At 44.3% G+C, this 27,501-nt stretch overlaps 1 protein-coding gene and 1 long non-coding RNA gene across 10 annotated transcripts in view; one reads left to right on the top strand and one right to left on the bottom strand.

The window, feature by feature from the left end:
- LOC132649731 (uncharacterized) overlaps positions 1–25,718 on the top strand; it is a 50,738-nt gene extending 25,020 nt beyond the window's left edge. For 5 of the 8 annotated variants that reach the window (XR_009588239.1, XR_009588238.1, XR_009588237.1 and 2 more), the window contains one exon: positions 2,038–7,335. This is a non-coding gene — a long non-coding RNA (uncharacterized LOC132649731). Of the gene's footprint in view, positions 1–2,037; positions 7,336–8,032; positions 8,167–21,396; positions 21,498–25,288 lie in introns of those variants that run through there. The other 3 variants (XR_009588241.1, XR_009588242.1, XR_009588236.1) reach the window with 3 other exon arrangements.
- The window catches only part of Pus7 (pseudouridine synthase 7), a 44,040-nt gene continuing 17,302 nt past the window's right edge, over positions 764–27,501 (bottom strand). Inside the window, exons 6-17 of one of the 2 annotated variants that reach the window (XM_060373965.1) lie at positions 23,828–23,845; positions 22,112–22,223; positions 20,071–20,148; positions 13,540–13,668; positions 12,283–12,408; positions 9,471–9,532; positions 8,525–8,685; positions 7,632–7,758; positions 6,457–6,558; positions 3,468–3,597; positions 2,426–2,517; positions 764–2,030 (exon numbers count right to left, since the gene is read on the bottom strand). In XM_060373965.1, coding sequence (XP_060229948.1) covers positions 1,894–2,030; positions 2,426–2,517; positions 3,468–3,597; positions 6,457–6,558; positions 7,632–7,758; positions 8,525–8,685; positions 9,471–9,532; positions 12,283–12,408; positions 13,540–13,668; positions 20,071–20,148; positions 22,112–22,223; positions 23,828–23,845 — 1,274 coding nt within the window. In that variant the 3' untranslated portion in view covers positions 764–1,893. The remainder of the gene's footprint in view (positions 2,031–2,425; positions 2,518–3,467; positions 3,598–6,456; positions 6,559–7,631; positions 7,759–8,524; positions 8,686–9,470; positions 9,533–12,282; positions 12,409–13,539; positions 13,669–20,070; positions 20,149–22,111; positions 22,224–23,827; positions 23,846–27,501) is intronic. The other variant, XM_021661443.2, reaches the window with a different exon arrangement.

Raw genomic sequence — 27,501 nt, 5'->3', positions numbered from 1 at the left:
CTGTGGCTGGAGTGCAGACAGGACCACTCTATGCTTAGCGAGTCTGAATCTGTAGGGAAAGGGTCTTTAGAAATGAGCTAGTGGAAAGGATTAGTTGTACAGTTCTATTCCTCATTCTTCCGCAGCCCTTAGCCCTGGTACAGGCCAGTATGAAGAAAGGATTAAATGCATTAATGGTTCTCGATTGTGCTTTCCTGGCCAGATCCAGGATGAATGCCATTCTCTTTTCAGGCATTTCCTTCACTCCAGAAAGCACACTGGGAAGCCAGGGCGTGACGCTGCGGGAGGGATAACCGAGTTCAGGGCATGTCATCAGTCTCCCCAGCAGATACTATTTTAAATGCTCTCACAGCCCCATACTTGATCAAGACACATCTATGTCACCTCTGCCAAGGAGGTGAGGCATTCACTGAGTGCCTTGCTTTCCTTTAGTCAGGGATAAGATTGAAAAAAAAAAAAAATTATACGCATTAGTGTTTTGCTTGCATACTTATCTGTGTGAGGGTATTGGAGTCCCTAGAACTGGGACTACAGACAGTTGTGAGCTGCCAGGCAGGTGCTGGGAACTGAACTCTGATCCTCTGGGAGAGCAAACAGTGAGAGCTCTTAACTACTGAGCCATCTCTCCAGCCCCCTAAAGCCTAGTTTTATTTATTTTTTCTGTCCAGGATCCACTCTGTAGAGCAGGCCGACCTCAAACTCACAGAGATCAGCTTGCCTCTGCCTCCCAAGTGCTGGGATTAAAGGACCACACCGCCACCGACAGGCGGAGACAAGATTTTTACATTTATTTACATAATCAGTAGAAAGGGATTTTAAAAAATATTTATTACATTTGATTCTACAAATAATAGAAAATGAAACTGATAGAGTCATGTCACACAACTTCAGAAAGGCATATCCATCCTTTCAGAGAAAGGCAAAGGTTTGCAGTGCCCATGATGGAGATGCCTAAGCAGCTGCTGACAGATCACACTGCTGGGAAGAGGAGCCCTTTTCAGTTTTCCAGATTTTCTTGTTGATCACTGTTTACTCTGGAGTCCAGTGGAAAGAGTTCTGAAGTAGAAGGCACCTAGAGCAAAATTAGACCTTACCCGGTAAAAACTGCAGGTTTGTATCAAGGAAAAGGCTCCCCTGAAAGATTATATGCAGATTAAACACAGAAGCCACTGCAAGCTGTAAAGTATGTAAAATGCCTGCCTGGAGCTAACACACAGTTGCACAATGGAAACCAGGCTGTGTTAATAAATGTGTGGGTGTTTTGTTGTCACTGACACCAACATGAGCACTGTTTGTTAAGTGTGGACTCTTTTGTTTATTTTTGGATACAGGGTTTCACTGTGTATCTTTGGCTGTCCTGGTTTGCTTTGAAGACCAGGCTGCCCTCCAACACACAGATCTGCCTCCCAGAGTGCTGGGATTACAGGCGTGAGCTACTGCGCCCGCCAAGTGTGGACTCTCTAATTTCCAGGGTCAAGACTTGTTTGCTGCGTTTGCTCTTGAGATGAACCGCTGTGTAATCCCATCAGGGACTTAAACAATTATTATTTGTACTTCAGGCGCACAGAAAAACCTAAAACTACTATTTTAAACCAAAGTCCCCATTTATTTGTTTGCTATAAAGCCAGAAAGCTGGTCCTGAACTAGAATTTAAGCACCTAAAGTATATTCTGACCAATTTATATTTTTTGAGCTATAATTAAGATCCTCAGGATTTGTATATGTGTACAAATATTGCAAATTATTTCTTTAAGCTGATAAAAACTTTAAAAAATACAAATAATCCTTTACTACAAAAGTTTCAAATTCCAAACATGAGTCAGCACTTCAAAAAGAAAAGAACAGGAGGTCAGCAAGCAGGTCTGTGTCTCCTCTCTGAGCTCAGCGCGCTGCTCATCGGAGCCAGTTGGTATTCAGCTGAGTCTGGTTCTTGATGCTGGTGTCCATTTTTAGCACTTCTCGAATGGCCATGGTGGCGTACGTAGATGGAGGGAGCGAAAAGTCCATCTTCAGAGCTCTGAATTTTCCTTCTGCCAGGCGAGAAAGACGAGCATGGTCAAAGACTGAAGGCAGCTGCGGGATGACCGAAGATCACAGGCCTCCCCCAAAGCTACACTCCTTCCCCTATGGTTCCAAGGGTCCTCCGAAGATGAGACCACCGAAATGAGAACTCATGAGCATATGAACCAGCTGGATGGCCGCAGTAAATTTACTCAGGGACCTTGATAAACAGGGCAGGCAGGGCTGGCAAGATCCGGTAAAAGCACCGCTGGTAAGCCTGGTGACTGCAGTGTGATCCCTGAGACCCGCAGGGTGAAGAGAACCAGCCCCCACAAACTGCCCTCTGATCCCCCCTGCTTGTGCGATGAGCACACACAGACACACACACACACATGAAAAAACACCTCCCATCTTGCTGATTTACCAGAAGCAAAAACTGGTGGTGGTTTTCCTTCTAGGTTGTCCACATCCGTGTTGAAAAGCGGAATTTTAGGATCGTCATAGGCAACGACTTCCCTTCAAAACACATGAAGAGAAGCATGAGTGTGAGCGCTCAAAGCTCTTCAGCCCCACTTGGGCAAGGAGGACATACAGGTTGGCCGGCAGCCCCCTGAGGGACAGAACAGGATGACTGTGTGCACAGCTGCCTCCCCATTCTTTACAGGCTGAAGACCGCCTTTCCATTACTTTACGGTAGATGACAAGTGGCATCGGAAGGTAGAAACGATTTGGAACGTCTTCCTAGCATGGTGGGCTTCACTCTGTATAGGTGAGGTGGCATTAACACTTCCTCCACAGTGGGTACCGCTGCCATCACCTCCTTATGGAGGGACTGCTCTCCAGAGGGTGGAAATCAACTCCGGCAAATTCATGCCCATTGCCAGGACAAAGTTAAAAAAGCTTCAAATGTATCTTTAACAATGTTGATTTCTAAATTCTAATTGTATTTTGTATGTATGAATGGTTTGCCTGCATCTGTGTCTGCGCACCCGTGGGTGCAGTGCTCAAGGAGGTCAGAAGAAGGTGTAGATCTCTTAGAACTTTTACAGACAGTTGTGAGCTGCCATGTGGGTGCCAGGAATTGAAGCCTGGTCCTCTGGAGAAGCAGCCGGTGCTTTCAACCAAGGAGCCATTTCTCCAGCCCCTGAAGCAAATGGAAGTTTTACAGAGAAAGGGAAGAAAGCTCATTTTCTGTATATTTGTTCAGTAAGTCAGGAATACCAACAAAATGCAAAAGAAGCAACTTTCAGTATCTGATTGTAGCCAACACTAGTTTCCTGATCACTTGGAAAATACTAATGGGTGGCAGTAGTAACAGCAGCAATCAGGACAGTCAACAGCTATGGAGCATTTCTACGCTGGGTTCTGGGCACAGAAACGCACGCACGCACGCACACAGCAGCACGCACACAGCAAAACTGTGCGATTCTATAAAACATCGCAGTTCTGCATCTGTCTATACTCACCAGCTGACATTCTGCGGCCGAATAATGATCTTCCGGTAGGCCCCAGACAGGGAGTAATCTCGGATTGTGTGTCTCATGTTGTCAATATCAAGACTGTCTGCGGTGAGCATTTCCCTGTAGGCCTCACTAACTAATACAAAAGACAGTTAGTTGGAACCCAGCCAGTCGGCAGGCTACCTTGAACTATATACTAGAAAGAGCAGAACAGGCACGTTGACTAGGACTGCCCTAACCAAGTTAGTTAACGCTAGTGACTTAGTAACCAGGCCTAGAAGGCACCTCCAGCCTCAGCTTAGTAACCCTGTGGTATTATTTTTGTAATCAGCCATATAGTTTGTTGTAGCATCAAGTTTCTAGGCTAGCTTGAAAAGGCCACTTCAGGTGGAGTTTCTGTTACTACACGGTGACTCTAAATGTTACAAATAGGAGATCCTAGAAAGCATCTGGTTTACCTCAGCCCACAGGAGAGTTTCTAGTATCCCCTATGCGTCATCTGTGGGGGAACCAGCACAGGAGGCCCAGAATGCAAAGGTCCCTCCTATTACAGCTCGTTTTCCGCCACTCTGCTGACTCCTCTGAAACATGGCAGGTTAGCCGTCCTCCTCGTGTGTAAGTGCCGGAACTCTACGCCGCTTCCTTCAACTGTTCCTCTGACATTTTTGGCTTTCTCTGCTCCAGGACTAAGATACTTGGTCTACCAATTAGTCTGTGTTAACGTGATGCAGACTGGGGGAAGCGGCCCTTGACTAAGGACTTACTCCCATCAGACTGGCCTGCAGCATGTCCACAGTGCAGTTTGCTGGTTTTGGAGGAGGGTCTAGCCCGCTGTGGGTGTTGCCACCCCTGGACAGGTGGTCCTGGCTTGTCAGAGGAAGCTAGCCGAGCAAGCCAGAGGAAGGCAGCAATGAGCAGCTTTCCCTCAGTTCCTGCACCCACTCTTGCTAGAGCTCCTGTCCTGACCCAGTGTGATCAGGTTGGGTAAGCCCAGTTCACCCTTTTCTCCCCAAGCTGCCCCTGGAGGTAATGTTTTATCACAGCAAAAGAAGCAAAACTGGACCCTGGAGCAGCGAACTGGTCAACGTTGTTTCTTCTCCTGTTTTAACTGAGCCTGGCCCACTGCTACTGAAAGGGAACCCCAGGACACTTGGCTCTTGATCAGACCAACTGTCTGGGCCACCCTACAGGTGTCTGCGATAGTCGTGATCCGGGTTCTGCCGGAGACTGGCATGCAGGTCGGAGGACTCCCTCTAGTGTGGACATGCCCTGAACAGAGCAAAGGCAACAGGGCTCCCTCTCTCCCAGACTTGAGACAGAATCTCTCCTGCTCTTGGACTTCACACACATCCTAGGTTCTTGTACCTGAAGCCCCTGACCAATGGCTTCTCTGGTCCTCTAGCATGAGGAGAGCCAGGGACGTCTCAGTAGCTATAATCCAGTAAGCCAATGCCTCTCATAACCCCCCTTATCTCTATTTGTGCTATCAGTTACAGAAGGACTGTGACTAAGAAAAGGCTTTGCTTTTATTTTTATTTTCCTGTTTAAAAGCACAAGAACAATTTTATCAGTTCTTTCTTTTGTTTTCTGAGACAGGGTTTCTATGTGTAACCTAGGCTGTCCTCAACTGGCTTTGTAGACTAGGCCGTTCTTGAACTCACAGAGATCTGCCTGCCTCTGCCTCCCGAGTGCTGGGATTAAATGTGTGTGCCACCATTCCTGGCTCTTATCAGAGTTTAAAAGAAGAACTCCACAAAAGGCAAGCTGTAGATCTCAGCAGCCATCCAAGGAGGAAGATGAAAGGCCATGCCATCTGGGTCAGGCTCAGAGGTCAGCCATGTGGCAAACAGGAGGAAAGGGGGCCTTCAAAGAAAAAGTAAGGAAGCCCAAAGTGCCAGGAAAACCATAGCTGTGCTATGTCGTGCAGCAAGTAAAAAAAGCGGCACCTCAGGAAGAGGCAGGACACCTCAGCAACAGGTGCTCGTGGCAGCTGTGAGGCAACCACGAGCTTTAGCATCTTCAATCTCTCCTTGGCTGATGCCATGGGAAGCAGATTCTATTCGTCCCTGCCCGCCTTCCTCACTCTTTCCTGCTCACCCCACTCCCTTCTCTTCAGTGATGTCAGCCAGTCCAGGCAGCAGGGCGATGTGGACCGCTTACAAATCAGAGCTCGAAAAACCTGCCCAGGGGTAGCCAATCACCCAAGAGGACTTTAGTCCTCAGCATTTTCTAATTTACAGCATTTCAAGGAATGTAACACTAGCAAGTAGAAATACAGCCCTCTGACCTAGGGAAAACTTTATTTTTAACAGAACAAACAAACACCTATCCACAAGCCAGTGCTGGCTGGGAGAAGATACTGGGTCAGCTCTCCCAATCCGCCCAGAGCCGTTCCTTTCCTGACACTGCATCCCCGAGCCACAGACGCCGAAAGCCACCAATGGCACCCACGACGGTGATAGAAGCCATGATAAAAGTCTGCACAATGGGAAGTAAGTTAGATTGGCATCCAACATACAGGCTGAAGCAATCCTCTAGCCTCAGCACCTGGGCTCACAGGCCCATGACATTACACTGGGGTAGCTTCTAATTTAAACTAATCTTCTGAATACATTCCTTTCTAGAAGACCCTCACCATTTAAAAAAAAAAATATATATATATATAGTTCATATATATATATATATATATATATATATATATATATATATATATTGTTCATATATATTTCTATGTAGCCATGGTTGGCCCGGAACTTGCTTTGTAGGCCAGGCTAGCTTTGAACTTACAGAGATCTGTCAGCCTCTGTTGGGATTAGTCATCACACTCAGAAGTTTATATATTTTTGAAAGCTAAAACTCTATTAAAACTTGCTAGAAAGAAAGCTTTAAGATTATGTTTCAAGTGCTGATTTTTCCCTCTGCTTCAATCTTGGCTACTGTCAGCTTAATCACATTGCATTTCTTTTAACTATTTGGCCCCAAACATGAGACTTACTTTTATGTTTGGGGTAGATAACATCAAAACCTGGCAAAGGCATCACCACATCATGAATGGAGTAATTATCAACATCATCATCTTCAATATAGGTGGCTGTGGCTGCAAATCCATAAGTAAACAGCAGGTTAAGAAAAAGCCTTTTTCATGAATCCAGCTTCCTAAAATTATACACATCTAAGTGAGTGTTTAAAAGCACAAGATGTCCAGATCCAGAGGTCCTTTTTAAATTGGCCGAGGAACCTTGAGCAAGGGGCTGAATCTGGTACAAACCAGAGTACCTCCCGGTAGCACTGTGACAGGGCAATGCAGGCAAAGCCTAAGACCACAGTGATGTTTCATAGAAGACAGGGTATTAGCACTTAAAAAAAAAAGATTCTATTTTGTGTATATGGATGATTTGCCTGTATGTATGTCTGTGTACCATGTGTGGGCAGAAACCCAGAGGCCAGAGGAGGGCATTAGAGCCCCTGGAAATGGAGTTATAGACAGCTGTGAGCCCCCATGTAGGTGCTGAGGATGGCTGCTCCTCTGGAGGAACAGCCAGTGCGCATCACAGGGGAACCACAGCTCTAGACCCATATTAACATTTCTTCCTTCCTTCCTTTCTCTCTCTCTTTCCCTCCTTCCCTCTCTCTCTCTCTCTTTTTAAAGAAAGGGTTTCTCCATGAACCCCTGGCTGTCCTGGAACTCCCAGAGGTCCACCTGCCTCTGCCTCCTGAGTGTCACCATGACTGGCAAGCACTTCTTATGTTAATGCTGTGGATCACTCTATCATGCTCACCAATAAAGTTAGCTCCAGGCTGGTATTCACCTGAAGAAACTGCCTGATGACAGACTGAATCACTGAGACACATTAATAAATATACGTATTTTGAAGACCGGGATTGATGGATGAATGCTTGTGAAGGACTTTTAGCCAATACTGGCCCAAAGCTTATTCTGCTTTACTACCTGGAGGCCCAGACTTGGCTGCTTATTCAAAACACATACATATTTTCTCATTGGTGATACAAACTAGCAGCCTGAGCTCCTGTGGCCTTTCTATCTCCCAGTTACTACATATGTCTTTCTTAACTAGTAGCCATGCTGGATTTCAAAAACACGGCTATAAAATATCTGCGTCCTAACTTGGCTGAATGACAGTAGAATGACAGTAGAATATGCCATTTTACCTCCTTTGAGAACAAGGTCCCCTGGGACAGGTTTCAGCCCGTAGTCTTCTATCCTTTTGCTTACCATGTTATTCCATACATAACTTTGATAACTATGGATATACATTAAGCGATTATTTCTTGGTATCTGCAGAGAAAGGAGAAACAGGCAAAGAAATAATTCTGAACATGTAAAATACCATTTCCCCTCATATTTTGTTCATTTGGTGGTCATCCTAACACAAGGAACTCAGACTTCTCTGGTTGTGGGGCTGGGAATGTGGCTCAGTGGGAAAGCACTCTAGAGCGACCTGAACTATACACATCCCCGGGCTACACTTACCAATACGGTCCCCTTGACGTGAAAACACGCCCACAGGCAACCACTCACTACTGCCTGTCTCACCTTCCTTCTTGGGCAGCTTAAAGCTCCAGTGAAGACGCTGACCAAGAAATGACAGCACAACGCAATCAGATAGATGGCTCAGCTCATAACGGTACTTGTAGCCAAGCCTGACTGCCTGAATTTGATCTCCACGGACACGATGTAAAGAGAGAACGCACTTGCATAAGCTGTCCTGACCGCTACCTGTGGGCTCATAGACATGTGCCCTGAATGGACACAAACACAAAATACAGTTTAAAAAGAAATGACCTTACCATGGGTTCTGAATTTCCCAAATTCCACTTAATTAGTTATTTCCCACAGATACTCTCTTGTCCCTCTAATGTCACAAACGCCGCCATCATTTCCTACATCAATCTGCTCACCACCCTTCAGGGTACACCCAAGCAAGTTCCTTTGAAGATCACTAAAGGATTCTTATTTGCTGTTCTTTCAGAATCTTTTCAGATAATGTTTAAAAGGCATTAACCATCTTGAGTCATTGCCTGACTTCACAAATTGCACTCACTATGCCAAATGCAGAGACTATATTCTTCATTCCATATTTTGAAAGTCCTCGAAGCAGCTGCCCTTCCACACACCTTTTGACAGGTAGTTTCTTGAGGGCAGAGGCTGGGTCTTTGGTCTTGGCCCATTCTTCTCTGCATTTCACCAAGTACCCCTTTTCAGCTGTGGGAGAAGAGAAGCTATGGTCAAACTTGTCCAACAGAAAAATGTGCACCACTTAACATGCTTCATAGGGGATTTAGAACTGGGAAAAAATTCATGTGTGACCAAGAAGCTCACAGCTGCCTGAAAGCAAACACACAGGACCCCCGGGAGTTTACTCAATGGCTCTGTCACAGCAAGAATTATTATTCATCTCTGCCCCAGCTAACCCAGCAAGGGACAAGTCTTGATGGAAGCTTCTCCTTTTCTTTGACCACTGTACTCTCAAGTTTGATGGGGTGCTTTCCTTAAAATTAAAAACAGTATTTTTTTTTTAGCTTGCAAATGAATGAATAGTTACCTAAAGTGAGTATTATTATTTTGACAGTTTATAAACTACCAATTAAATCCCCCCTTTAGTTTTAAGAGATTAACCTAAAATTTTAGTGAACTCTTTAAAAATCTTTAAGGTATTTTGCCAAGAGTGCATATTATACTATGTTTTAACAAAATAGCCACATAAACAAGTTTCCTATAAATCAGAGAATTTGTACTGGAGATAAATGAATTTACTTCAAATATGTCTCATCATGCATGAATAAATTAGATGAAGAAAGAGCTAAAACCACAATACAGATCTTAAAAATTCAATCCCATACTTAAAACTGTGAAAATAAAATGGCATTTAAAATGTTTAATATTAAAAAATCAAGAACTTTAAAATAACAACCAGCACAGTTCCTACACATTCGTATGCCAGCTATACAGTCTATGTACTTGATTTTTAACACAAATCTTTTTCTTACCTCCAGAGCGGGGTTTCAGTATTAAATCCATGACTTCTGTCCAGGAATTCTGTAGAATTGCTCTAGAATTAAACGGTATTTATATTACTTAATTTGCATAAGATAAGCTTTATATGCTCCGTTGTTGAGCGACAAGTTAACACTTGTTTATTAAATTCAAAAGTATTCATTAAAATGATGATACAGACTTCAGTGACCAGAACCAGCTGTAAAAAGCGTCTCTGGGGCTGGAAGTGTGAAGAGTGCTTATTGCTCTTGCAGAGGACCTAAGTTTGGATCCCAGAAAGCACATCCAGCATGCCCGGAGCTCCAGCTCAAGAATCTGCTGCCCTCTTCTGGCCTCTATGCACATTACACTCAACATGCACCCTGCCCCCCCCCCCATCTGCTCTGCAGAAGACCTGGATTCAGTTTCTGAATGTCCAGTCATATATGGGACATCTATATCATCTCCTCCAAAGACCAGGGAGCATCAAAGGAGAAGGGGGTGGAGAGAAAGTAAAAGCTGGAGGTGGGAGTGCGGAGGGAGCTACCTTCTGAGCATGACAGGAACCACTGCCCTCTTGAACCCACAAGATTGCTAACAAGACCATGTCAATCCCCGCCATGGTATGCAGTGGGGCTCAGTGAGAAGGTGTCCACGCTCCTATGAACAACTCTAATGAACCTCCAGGACACACAAAGAACACATGAGTAAGCAGGAAGAAAGCTGGGAAGAGGCAGGGGACTGGAGGAGGGACAGTGGGGAGGGCAAGAGGGTATCATGGGAGAATTCAACTGAATATGTAGACATATGAAAAGAATGAAACCAACCAGAGTGTGTAATTAATATATGCCAAACACTTTAAAGAAAAGTATGAGTTGTCCTTTTGCTATGGACAACAATAGGTTTTCATATCTTGTTTTTCTTTATCCTAAATACAAATCATCGTCCATTTAACTGTACACTGGGACTTGGCATTTTCCCTTAGGAAACTCTATGGTGATAGCCGTCAGGTCTCTGAAGGTAGAAAATAGTCTGGCACTGTGAAAACAAAATTGTTTGAAACCTGGAACCAGCTTGTACTGGCCTGTGGGCACATTGTTCAGTGTGTGTTTCTGGGTAAATTTGACAGCACTTTACTGAGGAATTATTACCGATTTCCTCTGGAATACAAAACTATAGGGTCCCACGGGCATGCTTCTGCTAAGTTAAAGTAAAAATACACAGGCTGACGAAACCCTCCTTAAATGTTCTGTCCCACAACAGCCTGCGTCTACTATGCGCACCTGTATCTTCTCTGACTGACTGTGGTGGTCCTTCCTCCTCCGGTGCTGGAGATCTCTAGGGCTTCATGGTCACTGGGCAAGCCCTCTGCAGGCTGAGCCACATTCTAGACTTAAGCTTTTTTTTGTGTGTTGCTCTTCTCTAAATTAGCAGGTTAAATCATTCTATGTTTTCCAGGCTGGCCCGTCCTGTCACAATCCTACCTCGGCCTCCCATGTAGCTGTCCTGGACACCACAGTGGCTGCCTAGCCTTAATTTACCATTATTTCTATGTATTAATTACACCATATATTTTAAGCCTAGAAATAGGTGCTGCATGAACTCCACCCTCACTCCCAGCCCCCTGACAAGTTTGGTATTATTTCCACATTACAGAAGGGTAATCTGAGGCTCCAAGCTCCAGCCTCGCTTTACTGCCAGCGTATTCACTTTCTACTACCACCTGAAAGAGGCATGGGGACTGCCACGGAGCAGACTGCTCCTTGTAAAATCACACAAGCAAATACTAGCTGATGCTGAAAAACTACACTGGAGACAACAGTCTCTGTCGCTGTTCTATGCCCTCCCAAAGCACAGCCCCTATCCTTGCTGAGAGAGAACGAAGAACAAATGTTCTAAGGCCACGCTCAGGTGTAACTACTGCCCTTCTAACTCCCTCATGAAGAGTTGCTTTGTGTAGTCATCGCCGCTGGGCGCTCAGATCCCCACAGGACGGTTAGGAAACCAAGTATTTATTAATGAGAGCTCTGCTCTTAATTTAGGCCGGAAGGCGTGCCTATTATCTGTATGTGAACCAAGCTCTTAAATTCCACATTACTAATTATAGCTTCTAGGGTTTTCTTGAAAGGGTCGGGGGTGGGAAGATGAAAGATGCACCAACTGGGACTCATGTGGGGTTGGGTGCTCTGGGTCTGTGTGACTCAACTTCTGATTGCTGACCGCTTAACCTATTCAAAAGTAAAAGAAAAGCCAGGTGCGGTGGCGCTGGCCTGTAATCCCAGCACGAGGGAAGCAGAGACATTCTGATCTCTGAGTTTGAGGCCACCCTGGTCTACAGAGTGAGAACTCCTGCCTGGAAAAATAAAAAGATAAACAAAGAAACAAACAAAACAAAACAAAAAAACCCCAAACCAAGACACCTCTGAAACGGCTAATAAGAGTAAGAGAAAAACATTTACCATTTATGTCATATCCTTTTCAAGTGTGCGCATGCCTGTATGTGCTCTACATGTGCACCGAGGGGCCCGAAGTCTTCCTCAGTGCCTCTCCACCTTAGCCTTTCAGAGAGTTTCTTGCTGGTTAGGCTAGTCTGGTTGGCCAGAGGTCCAGGGACCCACTTGTCTCCACTGGCCCATCACTGGGGTTACACAAGTTGTACCACACCTGGCTTCTGTGTAGATGCCGGGGATCTGAGGGTAGGTCCTCATGCTCACTACGTAGCCAGAGCTACATAGCAAGACAGCGTCCCCCCAAAACAAGACCTAACAAACACCCCCCAAATAAAAAGATTAACATACAGATACATGTTAGGAAATCAATACAAACCTTCCAACTTGATACGTAGGCACAGCTGTGGTCCCAAATCTTTGCATGCCGTAGTAGTTAATGAAGCCAGTCTCCTTCAGAGACTGCATGGCTTGCTGGACTTGCTCATCAGTTCCCGTTATATTCCTGAGGGACCCAAATCACCCAAAGAAAAACACGACAGTCAAACACATTTTATGATGCCCATCGTAACAGCAGCTTGGCCGTCTCACCTTTGCAATCTTGTCTCTAGCTCCTGAGGACTCTGTCGGTTTGTTAATCTGATTACGTAAATTCATCATTTTAACCAACTTTTTTTTTTCTTTTGAACAGGGTCTCTCTGTGTTGCCCTCGGTGTCCTAGAACTCAATTTGTAGACAAAACTAGCCTCAAATTCACAGAGATCCCCCTGCCTCTGTGCTTTAATCCTCAGTGCTGGGATAAAAGACATGTACGAGCACTGCCCAGCTCATTTTAATCAGTTTTTTTAAAAAATTATTTTATGTGCATTGGTGTTTTGCCTATATGTATGTCTGTGTAAGGCTGTTGTCAGATCTTGAAGTTATAGACAGTTGTGAGCTGTCACGTGGGTGCTGGGAATTGAACCTAGGTCCTCCGGAAGAGCAGTCAGTGTTCTTAACCGTTAAGCCATCTCTCCAGCCCCTTTAATGAGTATTAAGTGCAAATTATCATAGCGTAAAGCACATGTACAGTGTGGTACAGCAACTACAATTACCTAGTTCTCAAACCTGCTCGTGTCTCCGAATCCACTTAGTTATTTATTTTACAATAGTTTTGATACATACATATATAGCTAGCCCCTGGCCAGCCTGCAATCCATGTAGACCAGGTTGACCTTGAAGGAGTAGTGTGATCTCCTGCGTCTGCCTCCTGAGTGCTGGGATTTCAGGCATGAGCCTGATCCCAGACTGAAACTTACACCAACAAAAACTCTCTGCCAGAGCAAGCTCTAACCTTTCTATGAATGTGCCCATTCTAGGCACTGCAAACCAGCTAAATCACAGGCTCTTTATCTTTCAAAACTGTTATCTGAAGAACAGTGTTTCTGAAAGCTATGGGAAGCTTTTGGGGGAGAAAGACCCATTTATCAGGGAAAATACTCCACAGTATTTGTTCCTAACCCCTACCGGCCTTGTTCTCCCAGTCAGCATTTCCATTTGCACCAGCTCTCCTGTACCCTGATCGACACAAATGAAAACACTCACGAAGGCCCAGCGAGCCAACCCCAGTTCTGTCCTCCTACCTGCAGTACTTTACCTGAGAACTACAGTGAAGTGATTTCCTTGAAGCTCTCCCAGTTTCAGAGGGGTTTTCTGATAGCTGAAATTCCCTAGCTTAAAGTTCATCAGGCACTTGTTCAGGTGGGCGAGCCTCTGTGCACTTATTCTTAAAGAAAAAAGGAGCAGAGAAAGGCCCATGAGATCCTACAGAGGGCAGGGGCACACCGAGGCTGCGACCGGGGAAGACCGCAGAAGGCAGCTCGCTGCACTTGTCCCATCCCCTGAATCATTCCTGTGCAAACAGTACCGGCATGCTGGGGCCTAAACACCGAGGAACACGTAAGTGAGACGTGGAGGTCTCTACTTTTCTGCGGGCAGTTAGTGACAAAGCCGATGGTGGCAGACAGCAATCCCACAAAGGTAAAGGTCGGAAAAGATTATTCATGACTGGGCTAGTAAGAAAATACCCTAAACTCTTAACAAAAAAAAAAAAAAAAAAAACAACAAACCAAACCAAAACAACCTTTGAAAACACAAAAACATAGAGAAGAAAACCCATAGGTTCATCCCCGGAAAAAGCATTAGGTCTCTGGATCTCCTCATTCTTCTAAGGAAACAATTTAAAGATGTACATAACTAGACTCACACAAATCCGCACCCTGCTATCATTTTACAGAAGTATTTCCCATGCTGTTAGAATTGTTTCATTAGAAAGCCTTTTGTCTTCCTCAACAGGAAATCTATATAGAGAAGCAAACACTACACTGAAAAGTCTTTGTTCTTTATCCCCATAACGCAGCTGGTGTTAACAGTCTCTTTCTGTGAAAGATTTAGTTTATTTTTAATTGTGTGTATGTGTGAATAAGTACAGGTACCCTGGGAGGCCAGCCATTGTTCTCCCTCGCACCAGGGTTACAAGAGGTCATAAACTGCCCAGTGTGGGTGCAGGTCCTCTAACTATCTCTCTAGCCTCCTAGCCTGGAAAGGTTTGAAAGAAGGTTCAGACTAACACAACACCCTCAAAAAAGGTGTTTGTTTGAGAGGCTTCATGTTCTTAAAATATTAACATTTTGAAAAGAATAAATTTTATGTTTTTATTTGAAAAGACATATGAGGGGGACTGAAGAGATGACTCAGCAGTTAAGGGCACTTGTTCTTACAGAGGCCCTGGGTTTGATTCCCAGCACCCACATGCTGGTTCTTGAAAACCTGTAACTCCGGTTCCAGATCCAATGCCCTCTTCTGCCGTCCACAGGCACCAAGCTTATACCTGGTGCAAATGTAGGTAAAATAATGACACATAAAATAAGATGAATCTAAAAACAAAAAACAAAATGACCTCCCTCCTCCAAAACCCAAAAGCCCCCGTAAGGGCTATATAGACCATTCTGGTCTATATAGCTAGTTCCAGGTCAGTCAATGTTACAAAGTGAGACCCTGCCTAAAGACAAACAAAACTAAAAACACCCAAAACCAAAAAATACTTCTCACAATACAGCATAAAAGACAACACACTATAAAAGTCAAAGGTGCTTGCCAGCGCCCTCACCCCCCAGTGCCAGCCACTTTACAGCTTCATCTTGAATGCTTCCTTATGCATCTTTAGATTTCCCTGAATAGAAACGGAGTCGTTAGGCCCCTCTTTTCTACCATCCAGGCCCCAAGAATTCACTTACTTACTTACTTGACTATTAACTGTCTTTAAGAGTCTCTAATCTGAATCATGGACTAGTTGTTTCCTATTTTCAATTATTAGAAACAATGCCCACAATACATCATGGTGCTTAAAAACGGGGTTTTAATTTTTCCTATGTCCACGTTTCCTTTGACAGGACAGCCACTCTGTCAAGGAGCAGACGCAAGGGCGTGAGCTTGGCCTGAGTCTGCCAGGAGTTTATGTTTGTGTGTACATGTAAATGTTTATGTGCGCACGTACGTGTGTGTGTGTGTGTGTGTGTGTGTGTGTGTGTGTGTGCTCATGCCTATGAGGACGGGACTCTGGAAGCACTGGAGGATGCGTGGGTGTGGTTCCGCCCCCAAGCACCTAATCAAGGAACACGTTCCACAGGCCTCTCCAGTTCCAACGCGTGGAGGAAGCTAGTGGGGCAACCTTGCTCTATTACTTGGTCACAAAATAAGTAAATAAATAAATAAATTAAAAAAAAAAATGAAGCCACGTAAATGTTTAGAATTCACCTGTACAGGGCTCAGCAATTCAGAGCACTTGCTGCTCTTAGGGGCCGGTTTGTTTCTCTGCGTGCACACTGCGCTGCTTACAAACACCCGGAACTCCAGCTCCAGGAAATCTGATGCCCTCTTCTGGCCTGAAGGTCCCACACAGGGCACACACACAAAGTAAAAATAAAACCTGAAAAATTTTTCACCTGGGGCCAGGGATATGGCTCAACAGTGAAGAGCACGTGCTGCTCTTGCAGCTGATCCAGGTCTGACGCTCAGCATGGCCACGGTGGCTCATGAGTTTCAGAAGATCTGACCCCTCTGCTGACTCCCATGGGCACCAGGCATGTAAGCAGTGTGCACAGAAGCTGGACATTTATACACACAAAGACAAAACATCACCTACATAATAGCTGAGCTCCTGGAATTCTTTTTATTTTAGTGCTGGTGATTGAGCTTAGGATGCCAGGCAAGCATCCTACCCATGAGCTACCCCTGGCTCTTCCAGCAAAGCTGTGTCAATACTCCCTGACTAACTCCTTGATGTACTGAATGTCAGCTTGTTTATTTCCTCATTTGATATGTAAGGAAGCGGACTGACCAGGCTTTCCATTGCTTCGCCCCTTTTGGTCAGTGTTGGGGACTGGACTTAGGACCTCACACCGCCAGCTTTACTCAGTTAAGAAAAAAAGTTGCTGCTCCATAATCAGTAGTAGAGGTAGGAAGAGAGCCATCTAAGTCAGGACATGGGGGAAGCCTGTACACCTGTAGGACCTCACACAAACCAGGGCTAGCTCAAGAAAGGGAGCAGGTGGGTTCCAGCTGCCACGTCACAGCAGGCCCCTGGGTTGACATGTGAAGGAGGAAGCGGGAAGTCGAGGGCATGAGTTACTATGTCACAAAAACTCCACAAAGCACAGGCTCGGCACAAACACTGTCACGACCAACTGATGGAGCTCTTCAGTCAGCAGACACTGCTGAAGAAAGTGGCATCACTTCAGAGCAGGAACGAACCAACCAAATAAATAAATAAAATAAGCAAAAACAAAAGCCAGGAGCTAACAAGGACGGAGGTGTCAGCCTGGCTGTTCTGGTGACCTCTGGAGACGGTTGCTTACTAGTCCAGGAAAGAGCCTGACAGCTGTCCTTTTCTTTTCTTTCTTTCTTTTAAAAGACAGGGTCTCACTATGTAGTCTTCTGGTCTGAAACTCACTATATAGATCAGGCTGGTCTCATAGAGATCTGCCTGCCTCTGCCTCCTGTGTGTGTGTGTGTGTGTGTGTGTGTGTAAAAAGGTGAGAGCCTAGCCTTGTCCTTCCTTAAAAACATAAATTTCGCCATTTTAGCTCTTTTCAGTATATACTCATAATGTGTTCAATGTGTTTCCATCACCTGAAAAAAACCCTCATCCATTCAGCACTGACCATGGCCTCTGGGCTTCCCTGCAGCCCCTGAATTTTTTTTGTCTGCAGACTTCCCCATTTTGGACATTTCATGTCCAACGGAATGAAATTAAGTAATGGAAGAGAAATCAAATAGTGGTTTTCTTCTGCCCGACTACTTAGTGTAATTTTTTATTTTTTTTATGTCAGGGCCTCCTGTGTAGCCCAGGCTGGCTTAAAGCTTGCTCTTCTGCTTTACTCTGTGGAGCGGCAGGACCACTGGCTTGTGCCAACATGCCCAACAATACACTGCTCCTAAGGCTTGATGCTGTAAGATACACTGGCGTTTCACTCGTTTTTATAGCTGAGTAACATTCTATTCCCCAATACACAATGGACAGCCATTTCCACACGTGTACAGCAGGAGCCCAGAGCAACAGTTAGTTCTGGAAGGTGAAGGCACTCACTGACAACACTGTTCACCAATCCTGCTGACTGCACAGCAAGCGCTTCCGGCTGTAAAATCCTATGTGACAATGTTGTTTTTAAACAGTAAGGGCCAACAAGCTGACTAGTTACACATGAGCCTGTAATAAAAATGCCAGAGAAATGTTGGCCCAAGCTCAGACAGGAGACTGGCAGGAGCAGGCAGGAAAAGCAAGTCACTCTTATTGAGAAACTTGGAGCTCCTGCTGCAAGAAGCTGGGAAGGAATGCTGCTTATCCCGGAACTATCGACCCGAAAATAATTCAAATCCCTGTATGGCAGAAAGGGTTTATCCTGTTCCCCAGTTCTCACGGGAAAGGCCAATCGCCCAGCACACGGCTCCATTAAGCAAACGCAGGGTGTAGCCTGTATCCGCGAGATAAGTGTAATGTGCTTTCAGAGGCCAGCATTCGGATGTCTGTTACAGTTCCTCACAGAGGCAACGGAAAATGAAAACAAAGTCTGTAAGGTCAGAGCAGTTCCCTGGCCAAGCCTGACACCTGCTGGCTGATGGGGAGACCAGTGCCTCCATTTAAAAATTGTGTTTCTAATCCTCCAATTAGCAACACCCCCCTGCGCCCCCATTCTAAACAAAGCAACATCTTCACACACACTCAGTAAATGTGATGGAGAGGCGTGCCTATGACAACGTGCCACTGCCTCAGGGCAAGGAAGAAAAGGGCTAGAATAGAGCGGGCTGGAAAAAACAGTCCCCATTTGGTATTTCAGAATCTGGATCCTGCCCCACCCCCAGTCTTTCCTTGCCTTCCCTTTCCCTTTCTCCTTCCCTAATAAATAGTCTTATCTGCTTTTATTGTGTCCCTCCTGCCTTTTCCCCCTTTTAGTTTAGCATACAACGTAAATGAGCTTCTTTACGTCATTGTATTTTGTTCTCATCCATCCCTTGCACCTTTGTGCGTGCCCAGCTCTTGCTGGGGTTCCAAACCTTCTCAAAAACAATCTCCACCTCTACGTTTTGGACACACGTATTCCCCCCTCCCTTTCCCTCTTGAGAGCTCTTCTCATGACTTCCCCTCCCCCCCAACAACACAATTAAAATCAAGAGTCTGTGTCTAGGAAAGGGGGATGTAGTAACTGTCTGAGTCTTGGTGATTTTGCTTAATTAACCTAGTCCTTTGCTGTAGCATCTATTCACCTAAAGAGTAATGAATAGCCCACCACCGTGTGTCTTTCTTAAGCGGATGCCATGCTAATGCCTCTGTCCGATTCCAGTTTTAGCAGAGATGCTGCTGAAGTGAGCACACTGAAAATTTTATTCTTGCTGCTCGCCCACAAAACTACTTGCCAGCCAGTCGATGTGCTGCTTTACAAGTCCTTCTGGTACCTCTATAACATTTTACTGGTTTGAAAATAACAACCCAGGCCTTCCCAGGCCCCAACGGCTCATCCTTCTAGAATCAAGACCATTAGTTCTTTGGCTTTTTTTTTTTTTTTTTTAAGATTTGTTTATACAGTATCCTGCCTGCATGTGTGCCAGCAGGCCAGGACAGAGAACCAGAACTCATTATAGATGGTTGTGAGCCACCATGTGGTGGCTGGGAATTGAACTCGGGACCTTTGGAAGCACAGACAGTGCTCTTAACCTTTGCTCCATCTCTCCAGCCCCAAAACCATTAGTTCTAATCAGAGGCAACTGTGCTCCCTAGGGGGCATATGTGACAACTCTGGAGATGTTTTTATTTTCACAGCTGTGTATGGAGCAGGGACTTGTTATGTGCCTGTCATATGGAAAGGACAGAGATCAGGGAGGCTGCTAAGTATAGTGACCAGGAACAGTTCCCACAACAGAGACTGTAACAGTTGAAAAGCACACAGTGCAGAGGTAAGATGCACCCCATTATCTGTGCACCCTTTCCCTGCCTGACCTTCACAGTAAGTCTGTACTTGCAGTCCGACCGACTAAAGCACACCCCTAGTTCAGTTCTGTCTAGCAGGGCTCTACGTCTGTCCTGTTCTAGAAGTGCTTCCAAAGCAGAAACCATCTTTCTCATCTAGCTGTCTGTTATAAACAAAAGATCTTATTCACCGTTTGATAAGTGATTGTTGAAGAACACATACTGATTCTTTTGGCTCTACCACAAACAGATTTTTTAAATTACTCAAAAAAAAAAAAAAAAGAAGCAACTTTGACAGATTAGGATATAGAGATTATTCAGAGTAAAAAAAAAAAGTTCAGTAGAAAAATAATATTTACAAACAAAGCAGAAGCTGGACTGGCGGGATGGCTCAGCAGATACAGGCACCTGCTGCCAACGTGCCAATCTGAGTCCACCAACAGACCCACACTATAGGACAGAACAGATCCCCTCCAGTTGTCCTTTGACAAATGTGCCATGTTGGTGTACATATATACATATGTAAATAATGCACATAATAAATAAATGCAATAAAAATGCCTGAAATGTTTTAAGAGGTAGAGAAGGCACATAGGGTTGAAAGCAGCAGAGGGCCGAGCTAGGACCTCTGCGGTGTCAGTCTGGACTGGCTCTCTCTCTACTTACTTGAGGACAGCAATCTCCTGGACTGTGATGGCTCTTTTGTCTTTGGTTCCCATGTATGAAAATATGTTTGGTTTTACTCTGGGGAGACAGAAACAAACCATTCTGAAGTCACATACTTTAACCAAAGCACATTTCTAATAAGTTGAATTTCAAAATACATACAGTAATACAGTAAGAGAATAAGGGGAAACTTTAGTGGAGATTTTACTGAGGAAAATATCAGTGAACATGCAGATAAAAGCAGCAACAAGCTGCCTTCTTGTCAGGGCCTGATGCAGCACCTCAGTGGCTGTCAGACTTGGCTAAGCAGTAAAAAAAAAAAAAAAATCCCAGGCTGCACACACGTCCACAGTCAGAAACAATGTGTTAAGTTACATAAAACTGACAGTAAAGGGGAAATATTCTAGAGGTATAGTGTAGCACGCTGACCATCCTGTATCTTCAGTTTTCAAGAAGTTACAGCAATGTGATTTTTACCTTAAATATAATATAGAATTCTGCATTAACAACAACAACAAAAAAGCCAAATGCTAAAACAAGGGTCTGGATACTTCTGATATGAAGATAGACAGACTGGTCCCTCAGAAGAGCATGTGCATACTCCCAAGAAGTCCCACCTGCACATGCCAGAGCAACTATCTCCACTCATCTACATCCCTGGGAGGGCCATCTGTCCAGAAGGTGAGGCACTGGCAAGAAACCAGACTCCTTTTTCAGGAAGCTAGTGGAAGAGGTATTCAGGGTGGATCTGTGCTCTCCTCAAACCCGTGCAGAAGCCTTGACTCCCACCATCTCACAATATGACATCTGGAAGCAAGGCCTTCAAAGAGATGATCAGGTTACAAGCGAACTTGTTAGGCAGAGTCTACACTGGGTTCTCCAGGACAGACAAGGCTACAGACTCTATCTGAACAAACAAGCAAAAAGAAAAACCAAAGAAAGGAAACTATATACTCTGATCCTGAAACTTCCAGCTATGGAACTGTGGGAGAATTATTACTAACGTCTGTTGTTTACGGTGGTATTTGGCATTTTGTTATGGCCGCTCTAGGAGACACCTGGGATTAAGCTGGTAAAGTGATCCCAGCACTTGGGGAGGCAGAGGCAGGAGGATCTCGGTGAGTTCAAGGCCAGCCTGGTCCACAAAGCCATTTCGGGACAGCCATGGCTACATAGAGAAACCCTGTCTTGGGGGTGGGAGGGGACACACACACACTATACCCTGTATAGCCCTGTTTTACTCTGAGTTAAATTTACACAGAATACAAATTTGCTGTGGTAGACACAGACATTTTTTTTTTTCCTTCAAAAAAATTTTTCTTTTAGGCGGGCATGGTGGTGCACTACCAGCATTCTGGAGGCAAGAGGAGGAGATCTCTGTGAGTCTGAAGCTAGCCTGGTCCACACAGTAAGTTTAGGACAGACAGGTATGTTACAGAAAAAATCCCTGTCTTGAGAAACCAATAAAAAAGAAAAAAAAAAAAAAAAAAAAAAAAAAAGGAAGGAGAGAAAGAAGAAAATAAATGATATGTGAATGAGTGTTTGCCTGCATGTACTTGTGTGCACCACAAGCATGCCTGGTGCCTGTGGAGACCAGAGGAGGGTGTCAGACCCTTGGGAACTGGAGTTGTAGGCCAAGATGTAGGTGCTGGGAATTAATCTGGGTCCTGTGAAAAAGCAGCCAGTCCTGAGCCCTCTCTTCATTTCTAGTAAAAACACAGACACACAAAAAATTCTGGCACCTCACCTACCCGGAAAACGTACAATTTCTGCTGTGTTTTCATTTCTCTGAGCAAATGTCAACTCTCTGGCTGTTCTAGTAACTGTGTGTGGATTATTTACTTCCACAACTTTCATCTTGAATTATCAGCATGGGGATTAAAAAGTTTATCTCTCTACTTCCTACGAACATTCACTCCGTTAGGAAGCACATTTGTCATTCACTGGTCTCTGATTCCTGCTCCTTCCCCCACTCACACAGAAAGAGAGAACACATTCATACTTTACTGATCTCATGTAAAAACAGTAATGAGACACTAACCGTAAATATTTGGATAATACGTTGATGGCATCCATGGTGTCTTTGTTTTCCTTGTAGAGAACAAAGTGGCAGTAACTTCCCCGAGATTTTGGCCAAGAATGTTTTCTTGGATCTTAAAAAAGAAAGAATTTAAATGTCATATATACCATAATAAAAGCTGAGGGGTTTTGTTTTTTGTTTTTTTTTAATTGCTACAGAACCTTTCAGGGGCCACTCAGATGCAGCCTAACAGGATGCCTAAGGTTATTAAAGCTGCATAAACCATACATATTAAACTTGCTGCACCTGGGCACTTAGACACGATCTGTCTACATTTAAAATCAAAAGTGTAAGTGGCGTGGCAGGTCAGCAGGAACAAGCAGCTGTCTTCTCTCAGCAGGTAGCCTGTGGTACCCCGGCTCTCATCAGGACCAAGGGCCTACACCTGCTTCCCAGGGGCCCGACTATCGTAACACACCCTATCAATCATTCCTACTTCACAGTGGGTGTTCACACATGGTAGCACAGATGAAGATAGGGTGTTTGAGGACTCGTCTCAGTGACTCTGTAAACCTTCCAAAGGCCACTTCTCCCATAAAAATTTAATTAAGATCTGCACGTGCTCTACACACAGCTACTGGGGAGCAGCTCGCTCTTAAAGCCTGACTCTTCCAGGGTGTGTGTGAAAACCTAGGCCGTATTAGATGCGACCTCCTGGTCAGTGCTACCATGACTGCCCAGCTCTGGGGACAGATAAACAGGCTGTGACTCGGAATAGCCCGATTATTAAAAGGGTTATTTTAACTGAATATTTCAAACATACTACAATCCAGAAACACATTTTAAACAATGCAAGATTTAGATGTAAACTGTTCAGAGTGAAAAACCAGTACTCGGAGAAAAATGAGCCTCAGCCATAATTTGCAGACACGGCAAATCTCCACACTGCTATTATAGGACACAGAGGCGGGCTGTGCGTTCAGTTTTACTGACACAGAAACTCCATGAAAGAAGAATTATAAAAGAGTATTTTGGACAATCAACTAGACAGAATCCTTTTGTTTTGAAAAGTTTCAATTGCCTTTGTCCTTAAAAAAAAAGTCTTTTCACAAGCTGGGTGCCGTGGCTCACGCCTGTAATTCCAGCACTCAGGGAGGCAGAGGCAGGTGGATCTCTGTGAGCTCGAGGCCAGCCTGGCCTACAAAGAGAGTCCAGAACAGCCAAAGATACACAGAGAAACCCTGTCTCCGGGGGAAAAATTCTTCTCACATAAACTCAGAAACTGTTTATCTGCAGAGGTGGAATTTATTCCCGGGACTGAAGTTACTGAACATCTATCTGGCTTTGTCCAAGTATTTCTCGGTAACAGGTTAGTGAAAGAACCATCAACAGGTGTAGACAAGCAGTAACCTACCTCAGAGAACCAAAGCAGTAATCCGCCTCGGAGAACCACCACAGTATGTGTATATACACGTGATATATATATACACACACATATATACATCAAGTTCCTTCTTGTATAGAAATATTCTGTACATTCATGTATAGAAAAATATTACAAGTACCTCTTTAGCTCCTGGAGTGAATTTTGCACAATTTCCTTAGGGTTTTGTGAATGGAAGTATCTTTTTCATCCCTTCCTTCAGCTCACTAGCCTTAAGCAAGGTTAACTATCGCCAGCACTTGAGACGACACTGGCATCTCATCCTGTCTACGTGAAACACCAAGCGCTCTTACCTGCTGCAGTTCTGACCTCTGTCCAGATGCACAGCGTAGAGAGCACAAGAGAGCAATGTTTAATTTATACACTGTTAGAGTGCTTTAGAGGTGAGCATGCAAATGATCGCATGGTAGGGGCAGGCTTCAGGCTTCCACAGCACCTACAGCTCTGTGGGAGGTCAATAGCCATTCAGAGGTTAACAATGGGGCGTTGTGGACGCAAGCAGTGAACAGACAGGAAACTCCCCTCTGGGCACAGCCTCCCTGCCTCAGTCTCTTCACAGTGGGCATGTCAGCTCCTCCTCCAAGCTATCCCTGTCTGCACCCGTGGGATACAGCAAACTCTCAAGACTAGATATAGAATGCTTCTTCTTTTACAGATTTTTTTTGTAAACATGGTAAGACGTGTCTGAAATGCTGTGTGTGATGACTGTGGTGACGAGGACACAGCTGCTGTTTTGCTTCGTGCTTTTTTAGTCTGTGTGTTCTGCAAGTTTCCCCGCATTGAAACGTGAAAATCTTTAAAATGAGTGCTGTGATTATGAGGGTTTTCTATATTCACCAACTTATTTAGAGATTAAAAAGATTTAAGAAATGATTTATGGGACATGTCCAATGAATGCAATGTTCTGTCCTTGCTTTTATGGTCATTTGAACAAGCTGTGTGAGTTTAAGAGTTCTGAAAGACTCAGGGAAAAACCAAACAAGCGCTGGGTAGATCTTAGGAAGCCATTTTGCTCTTACTGGGATGTGATAAAAAGGTTTGGGAATTTAGTCCTTGTTTGGTCACTCACTATTGAAGAATTTATAAGTAAAATGACATGTCATATTAATTTACTTGAAAATGCTCCCAAAAAGAAAAAAAAAAAAAACGTATGTGTATATGTATGTGTTGTGGGCAAAACAGAAACAGAAACAAGAGAAGTCATCGTGAAGGTGGCTGATGGAGACACAGAGCTACCCCCTTTATCTGGGTACACAGTTGACAATGTCCATAATAAAAAGCTAAAATAACCAAGTATGACACAAGCTAGTGAAGTGTTGGTACATATTAAAAATACTGGAGTGAGGCACGGTGACAGGCAAGAACAACAGCAGGAAATACAAACAGCCACAAGACTGAAAACTCAAATGTTACCCTCTCAACAGAAACCAGGAAAACCAGTGAGCTTGACTCACGCACTTCTATTAGCAAATCCAAGACAGACCATGAAGTCAATGACCCCTGCAACTAATAAATACAAACAGTCCTCTTCTAGGAATACTCAATATACAAAAGAGTAAGACATTTGCACTGGGAATATTCTGAATAAGCAAAAATTCCATCTTTTAGACTCTATATAATAAACTCCAGGCCCTGAGAAAACTCAACCTTGCAATTTGTGTGTTCCAGGTGCCTTCCACACACTTTTGAGGCACTCCAATTTATAATACATTTGCAAAAAATTCTAACGTTGGCAATGCACTTCCTGTTTGCAGAAGGCTGGTTCTACCTTCAGAAGGTATGACATCAGAGTCCAGAGCTACACAGGAGGAAACCAGTGAACAAGGGAAATCACGCCACCGAGGTTCCCGTGAATAAGGAAGATGATCTGACGGGCAGCATGTAGAACATTTTCTGCTTATTCAAGGTCGTCTTCTTCAATGCACCCCATATACTGACCTTTCAGCTTTCCCAACATCCTGCTCCATCCATTGTTTTTACTGCTGTCCGTAAATGTGCACCTTCCCCTTTCACAAATAAATTCCTGGCTCTACTATCTTCAAAGTCAAATTCATGTCTTCTTCTCCTTACTATATTTTCCCCTTCACTCTTTGCTTTACTGCTTTATTTAAAAAGCACTCTCTGGATACTGCCTTCTCTCTCAACCTATTGTGTAAACTCATTTCCAGTCTCATCATTCCAATACAAACTACTCAAGCAAATGGACATTAGTGATTTCTTGTGTTGTCTAGTGATGGGCAAGTCCCTATCTTGCCACATCTTGCGCACTTTCTGCTGTGGTCCCTGGAATTCTTTCTTTCCATGGAGTCTGTCCCAGGGAGAGTGTGTCTGGGCCCCTCCCTCCTTAGCAGTTAGAAGCCTAGGTCTAGAAACCCTGCCTGGGAACCATTTATTTCAAAAAGTATAAAGAACTTGTATATATCATGCAAGCTTTTCCTCCCTGGGGGGCGGTATTCCTTTTGGACTATGTAGCTCCGGTTAGCCTCAAACTCAACTGCTTTGCCTCTTGAGTGCTGAGATGACACAAGTATGCTACCCCAGCTAGCCCAAGAGTCCTCTTTTTTAAGTTTGTGGTTAAAAACAAGTTCTTGAAATCCAGGGGGATGTATATAATCTCAGAATATCGATCTAGGACTTGCTTGTATATGTTATGATAATTATGTACAATCTGGCATGCTTGACTAGGTAAAGCCAAGTGTCTTTTTCAGAATAGGTTAACAAAAGATGCCTGAGATCTAATGGCGTGTTATTTCTGATACCAGGCACCATGAGTCAGAAGCTAACATGCCCATGTTTCAGAGTGCATACTTTTATTTGGGGAAAGTTGAAGAATACTGTAAATCTTGGGTGGTGGAGGCAGCACATACCTTTAATCCCAGCACTTGGAAGGCAAAAGCAGGTGGAGCTCTGAGTGTGAGGACAGCCTGGTCTACAGAGTAAGTTCCAGAACAGCCAGGGTTAAACAGAGAAGTCTTGTCTCCAAAAACTTCTTATTGTAAATCTAAGTTTGGTGTGGCAGGGGACTATAACCCAGGACTTGAGAGGTAGAAGCGGGTCAGAAGAAGCAGTAGTTCAAGCTCACTACATACTGAGTTTGAGGCCAACTTGGGCTACATGACACCCCAAAATAAATAAATAAAAATAAAAAGAATGCAAATTCTCTAGATATACAATCCACAAATTATACCAGGGTTTGGCAGTACAAGAGCTTCAAAACAAAAATTGCAAAGCTTTAAAGGAACTAGATCTAAATGTTAAAGGACCCAGGAGAGCACACTGCCACTGGCACTGGGCTCCATTCTCAAGGGATGGAGCCTCCAGATACTCGTTCTCCCTGATTTCTTGGTGACTTTTGTTTCAGGCCTCTTTCAGCTTGGGGCAGGAGACCTGGAGGAAGAAAGCCTCCCCAGTGACTGCCTCAGCCAGGGAACAGCCTTCGCAAGGAGGTGGAAGAGAACTCAGAAGACAGATTTAGCCTAACTTCGACTAAATGCCCAAGAGGTTCATTCAGGTCTCTGGGCAAATGCCAGCCCAATCTGTTTCTTTGAAAAGTAAAATATTCTGCTACTCAAATGGGGAGGGGTGCTTTGGGTCACATAATGCATTCATGAAATCTTAAGAAAATCACAGACACACAGACACACAGACAGAGCCTGGTATAGTATCACAGGCCTTTAATCCCAGCACTGGGAGGAAGAGACAAGTGGACCTCTGAGTTTGAGACCAAACAGATTTACATATTAAGTTCAAAGCAAGCCAGGTCTACATAGAAAGCCCCTATCTCAAAAAAAAAAAAAAAAAAGATGGTTATGACATAAGCACAGACAATCCAGAAGTAAACAGAACAAGATGTTTATTACACAAAGGAAAAGAGAGAACAGACTACAAAGGCTACCTTGGGCTACAAACTCCCTGCATAAGATACAGCATCTCCTAGGAAAACTGAGGGTCATTTTAAAGAGGTAAC

Source organism: Meriones unguiculatus, chromosome 21 (genome assembly GCF_030254825.1).
Source record: "Meriones unguiculatus strain TT.TT164.6M chromosome 21, Bangor_MerUng_6.1, whole genome shotgun sequence".
Taxonomy (NCBI): domain Eukaryota; kingdom Metazoa; phylum Chordata; class Mammalia; order Rodentia; family Muridae; genus Meriones; species Meriones unguiculatus.
Note: the sequence above shows the minus strand (reverse complement) of the source record. Positions and strands in the feature narration are given on the sequence as shown.